The sequence below is a fragment of the Armigeres subalbatus genome, chromosome 1, assembly GCF_024139115.2.
Source record: "Armigeres subalbatus isolate Guangzhou_Male chromosome 1, GZ_Asu_2, whole genome shotgun sequence".
In the NCBI taxonomy this organism is placed as follows: domain Eukaryota; kingdom Metazoa; phylum Arthropoda; class Insecta; order Diptera; family Culicidae; genus Armigeres; species Armigeres subalbatus.
The window spans coordinates 150,885,121-150,891,120 of NC_085139.1; the positions used below are offsets into that span (position 1 = coordinate 150,885,121).

The 6,000-nt window shown below is 36.5% G+C and overlaps 1 protein-coding gene across 2 annotated transcripts in view; it reads left to right on the plus strand.

Moving 5' to 3' along the window:
* Nucleotides 1-5,585, plus strand: part of LOC134207397 (uncharacterized) — a 28,732-nt gene extending 23,147 nt beyond the window's left edge. For both annotated transcript variants that reach the window (XM_062683128.1, XM_062683123.1), the window contains one exon: nt 3,798-5,585. In XM_062683128.1, coding sequence (XP_062539112.1) covers nt 3,798-4,418 — 621 coding nt within the window. In that variant the 3' untranslated portion in view covers nt 4,419-5,585. The remainder of the gene's footprint in view (nt 1-3,797) is intronic.
* The last annotated feature ends 415 nt before the right edge of the window (nt 5,586-6,000 follow it).

The window sequence follows — 6,000 nt, forward strand, 5'->3', positions numbered from 1 at the left end:
TTTAGAACAATAATCTGTATAACAAAGTTATAAAATCCTTTAAATATTACATGTTGATCAAAAGTCTGAATTGCGTTTAACTTTTCAAAAAGGTTATTAGCAAATGAGTAATAGAAATCCCATGACATTTTTTTGACATTTTCCATTACTAATAAGAACTCAATTTGTTACTTTCTGCTGAGGCCGAAAATTGTTGTTGATCTTGTTCTTGTAAGTATTTCTGGATTCCAACAAATAAATGTGGCTATTGATCATTGTTAATAATTTCAATGATGTTTCAACTCTATTCGTGAAATTGTGTGCCGTGTCGTAGGCACAATCAATCATTTGAAAAATTCAAAACTCAGATTCAACTACATTTCTACAAGAAATTTAGAATACATAAAAGCAAAACGGTTTTTTATGCAGTTGATCATGCGTCATAACTCTTCAATCAAGGGTGCTCTACCCGTGTTACGGGACCTAACATCAATGGCAATTGGTTTGCATAAAACAAAACACTCCGTCTGCCTGCAGCCCTCGAAGCACATGCTTTGCGCCGGCCCGACCTGTAATTAAAATTATAACTCATTATCATGTCACATCTCAGGAAGGCGAAAGAGCTCCATATCGTCGTTTGCCTTTTTCGAAAATTGATCCATAATTTTAGAGACGAATGATCCTTTTTTCCTCCACGAATCCAAATCCATCATTTCGCGCCCCATACCGATGGATGATGTGCGCTCCGATGTGGTGCAACACCCGTGCGAAAAGATTCTCACAATCCGCGTGTGTATAGTTTTGTGCAACTTGTATACGGTGGGTCCTTCTCAACAAGAGCGGATCGATTGTAATTTTGTCTGGACATAAAAAGTTTGATTTATTTTCCATGCTCAGTCTCGCACACTTAACCCATATTTACAATCATATATTGTCTCGGAGAAATCAAGACGCGAAAAATAACCTCAATGAAAGAAGGCACCGTTTTACTGTCCTGCGGTGATTTTCAGACATTTCCGCTTTTAGAAATAGCACGAATTAACTAAATTGGCGTTACCTGTTATATGGGAGGCTTCGTATTGGACCAGCAGATAAGCCGACGGGCTATCAATCCCAAACGTGGCGGGCTTGACTCTTGTCGACCCAGGAAAGCTCTTGGTTCCTCCAGAACAGCAGCCGTCGGATGTGCATTGAGCTGAATGAATACGCAAGGGTTTCCATCGTATAAAAATACTTTAAAGCTGGAGCTTATGGTACATACAAAGGATTTATTTTTATCCATTTTTCTGATGTTGTTTTACTAGTATGATCTTTAAAACAGATTAATTCACCTATTGCATTATTGTTTATTGAAAAAAGCCTAAAAGAATGTAAGAAAAACAATTAATAAAACTGAAAAAAGGCACAGCTACAGTTGGTTACATCCAGTGCAACTTTATTCCAAGCAATGTTAAGTTATCGCTCAACTCAACCCTTCATTGAAATCATGGTTCGCCCAGTGAAAAGCTATAAATAATGTATTCTTTAAAAATAGACGTTCTCCCGAAATAAGGCATCGGTGGATGTTTTTCCTTCTTTAGAAATAGACGTTTGCCCAGAGTAAGGCGAATATGGGTTTGTTCCACTCTTCAAAATCAGTCAATGTTTTCAAATGAAATCTGCCAAATGATGAAGTATCAATAAGAAAACACAATTATTCTGTTGATCAATTGGTTTATTCATTTTCCGATTGTGAAAAAATTGCGAATCAAACTGGCAATTCCGAGCAAGGCCGGGTACATAGAGCTAATCTCGAATAAAAATCAGTTCTACTTCGTAATACTCGCTTCAAAATTTAGCATATAATAAATTTAATTTTATTTTACTCTGATATTTTTTTTCGTAGTAGATAGTTTGCTAGTCTCTGAAAGCAAAAAGAAAGAAAAAGAAAAAAATCATGCAAAATATTCCGATTATTAAGAAATTTTGCCTCTTCTTCTTTTTCTTATTGGCATTAGTGGCATTAGTGTTCATTAAGTACTTCCACAGTTATTAACTTCGAAGGTTTCTAAACCGAATTAAGATTTTTGCATTCATGATACGATGATACTTTTATGCCCAGGGAAGTCGGGACAATTTCCAATCCGAAAATTGCCTAGACCGGCACCAGGAATCGAACTCAGCCACCCTCAGCATGATATTGCTTTTTAGCCGCGTGTCTTACCGCACGGCTAAGGAGGGCCCCTTTTGCCTATCCGGAAGAATTTATTTTTCAAATTTCCATATAACTGAGTCAGGAGTTTCATTGAATAGTTTTGAATCTAGTAACCGCACTGTCTTGCTAATATCGAATGTACTCTATTTTTATGGATGTTGTTAAAAATACTTCAGCACGTGACAGGCAAATTAGTAAAAAACTTGTTAAATAATATACGCCACTTTTCATCAAATTTAGGTCAATTTTACAGCAGAGGGAATCAATTTACTCCTGCTTCCCACTGTCAGCTACCTAATGAGACTCATGTGGCGAAATGTGACCAAATAAGCAAAACTTTGCTCGCTATTATTACATTATTACAAATAAAATGATGATCGAACAAAAGCTATTTGAATTGGCATTCTAACACGTTTGCAATTTTGAAACCCTAGTTATCCCCTAGAAATGATGATCTAGCTACTAAAATCATATACCTAACGATCTAGGTAATTTCCTCTAGAGAAGCTATCGCAAAATTATCCGTTTGTCCAAAGCAATAATTATTCTTTTGAGTATGACAATGCCGCAGTTTAGGCAAAACCATTGAGATCAAGCGCTCTATCCAAATGTGTGAAAACGTCATCTTTATGTTGGTGCTAATTTTTTTTCACCTCTTGATTTCTTTAACTTGAGGTTTGTTTTATAGCTCAGTCCACGACAACAGAAACACTTAAACTTACGGTGAAGCTTCACGGCCCGACTTCGACAAGCTGCTAATGAGAACGATTTGTTTTTCGGTTCCCTCTACCATATTCCGGTTAACAAGATCAAAATTCATTGACTTATGATTCAACACATAGAGCCATTTACGAAGTAGTGAAACAGTAGTGCTTATATTCGAAGTATCATCGCTGTCGTCAATTGGATTTCAGTTTATTTACGGGAAAAAATGTTTCTGGAACAGATAAACAGACGTACCATTCAAAAAAATATATTGATCATCCATCTTTGGCGTTTTTATGCACCTAACTATTTTGTGACGGCATTTGAAATCGGCAATTATTGCAACAAGAAAATTAGCAAACAAATGAATACAAACATTTTACCGCACCCATGTACCGTTCATGTGGGTAGGATTTTCGATTAAGTTTATGCACTTCCGCAATTTAAAAAGTTTACAAAAATGAAAACATTTCCATGAAATGTATGCCTTTAGAGATAATAAATGGAACAACAATTTCTTGTTATCAACATACATACAATTGCACAGGGCTATACGGGCTATACACGATAATAATAACATAATCGTCGGCGCCGGTGGTTGAGTGGTAAGCTTGCGTTTTTCTCGCCCCACTGGGGCTGGGTTTGAACCCAGTCGGTGCCGTTAGCGTTTTCCTAAACAAGAAATATCTGTTCACGATTTTACATACATATATGTAGGGTCCAGGTGTGGGACTCGTCTTTCAAGCGGCAATGGTTGTTACTTGTCAGGAAATAGGCCGACGGCAAGAAAACGTGAAAAAAGTATCATGATCACGTTGGCTTAATGACACATGAGTAAAAATTAAATATGAATTAAAACTCGATGGACGCAATTGGAATGTCAAACATTAAAGAAACGTTTAATTCTTCTTATTTACAGAACGAAACTACATGGGAACGTCGTGTACAAATTTACTTAGCATCCGTCGAAGTGATTTATAAAATGCAAGTAGACATCGAAAAGTCAAATTCCGATCACACAGAGTCTGATAAGCTGAAGCTCCTGCGAGGCCAAACAAAAGGCTTACTCTGTGGCATACATGAATATAGAAACAAAACAAAAAATAGGAATGAAAACCACACTGGAATGACTGCGAAACAAATGAGCAAGAAAATCAATTTCAACAAGACAGAAGACACGAGCACCATGGATCTCCACAATCATTTCCTAAAATGTCGCTTCAAGTGCTTCCTGGAGGATATGCAACTGCATGTCATCTCTTCGATCGAAGCGCTAAGGAAAGGCAAATCGACAGCCTCCACCATCAAGAAACCAGGAATGAAGCCGAAAAAGGGACTCAACAGAAGAAATGTGCTCAAGAATAAATGCTGCATTGTAAATAATATGCCAACAAGTCCGGCCACGCCCAGACCACCGGTGGGTGAAGCGAGGAAAAACAACAAAACAAAAAAGAAGTTCAGGGGAAGCAAACAGCCAAAATTAATTAAGCCAAAACAGAAGAAAGTTCGGCGCAAAGGTAATAAAAAGTTAGTCCAGTGATTTCAAATGGGAGTTCTGCGGGAATAGAATTCCTCTGCGGTGAGATGAACGAAAAGCGTGTGAAATAATTTATCTTCAGCTTAGGAAAGCAAACAGTAAAACAATTTTGAATGCCTTGTGCTTCATATTTTTGATGAATACGTGAAGCAATTATATAGTTACTAATGCAGCAATGATACAGTATTCCATAATAGGTTAGGACACACGTTTTGAATGCATTTGATAGAGCATAAAGTCATTTGGCATGAAGCCGTTGGGCATAATGGTATCTGCTTGGTATAGTACAGGAAATAACTAATTAGGAGTGAAGAACCACTCAATTCCAAAGATGGAAAGACTCCAAAAAGTCTGAATTGATATTACTAAAAAAATGAGCTATTTAAACGTTTGTCAAAAAGTAAAGCAGAGCAAAAATGAAATGACAACGCCTGATTTTTTTCTGCTAAATGACTTCATGCTAAGTGGCGTTGCTTTGCATTTGGAATACCACCATTTCGTAATTATAAGCATATTTTACTACAATTCTATCCATATGACATAGCTACAGTGCAAGACGACTGACTAATATATTTCATATGATTATTTATTTATATCTTTTGAAAAAGAACTTACCGTGCTGTGATAACTGTATATTATGTAAAAAATCTTATTGGTTTTATGATCAAATCACACCAAATAGCTAGACGTAATGCTCTTTGAACAATCGTTCATTTGAAACAGTATTAGCAGACAACTATTTTCTGCAGACTTATATTCACGGTTACTGGATGTATTCGTACAAAATCCATTGAGCCTTACTCGGAAGCACAATAAAATGCTCATGTCAATGTATAGTTGAGTAAAAAAGCATTCTGTAAGACAATATAGAAAATTAAGATCAAAAGTTCCTGAATAGTGGATAAGAAAATTTTAGAAAAGATTTTTGAAGACAGAAAATAGCTAGTATTGAGTTTATTGTTAGTACACGCTGTTATTAATTGAGTATTAGACATTTTAGGTAAAAGCGTTATGTAATCAGTGCTACGTGTTAAGTATGTAGACTAAATTTTCCAGTGTTAATTTATTCTTCCGTCATGCATTAATTTATTACATTCTCATAGCAGTATTCATGTCATTCTATCAACAACTCGTCTTAGTTATAGTAAAATAAACTGAAAAGATTGTGTATTCAAAGCCATATTATTATGAAATAAGCGTAAAAGAAATCCATCTATCGAACGAAGCGCTAGATTGCGTGAAGATGATACGATGACGTTGGTAGTGGATAAATCTACCAACCTGGGTACATAGTTGGCTGCTGCGTCGTTACACCTTTGCTTAGCGTATTGTAGAGCTCCACTATCGTCGGTCTTGGACAATGTTCCTCCAGTTTCTCCGAACGTTTAGGGTCCCCAGTGCACTGCCCCGAGCTCCGATGTCTGATTCAACCGCATGCAACGGGTGGGATATTGTTTTCGTTATTCTTCCTTCCAGCAATTTCATTGAGTGACCAGCCCACTAAAGTATACCTTATTTTATACGATTCATAGAATTGTTCTCTATGTATACTAGATACAGCTCATAATTTAAGCGTCTGCGCCAT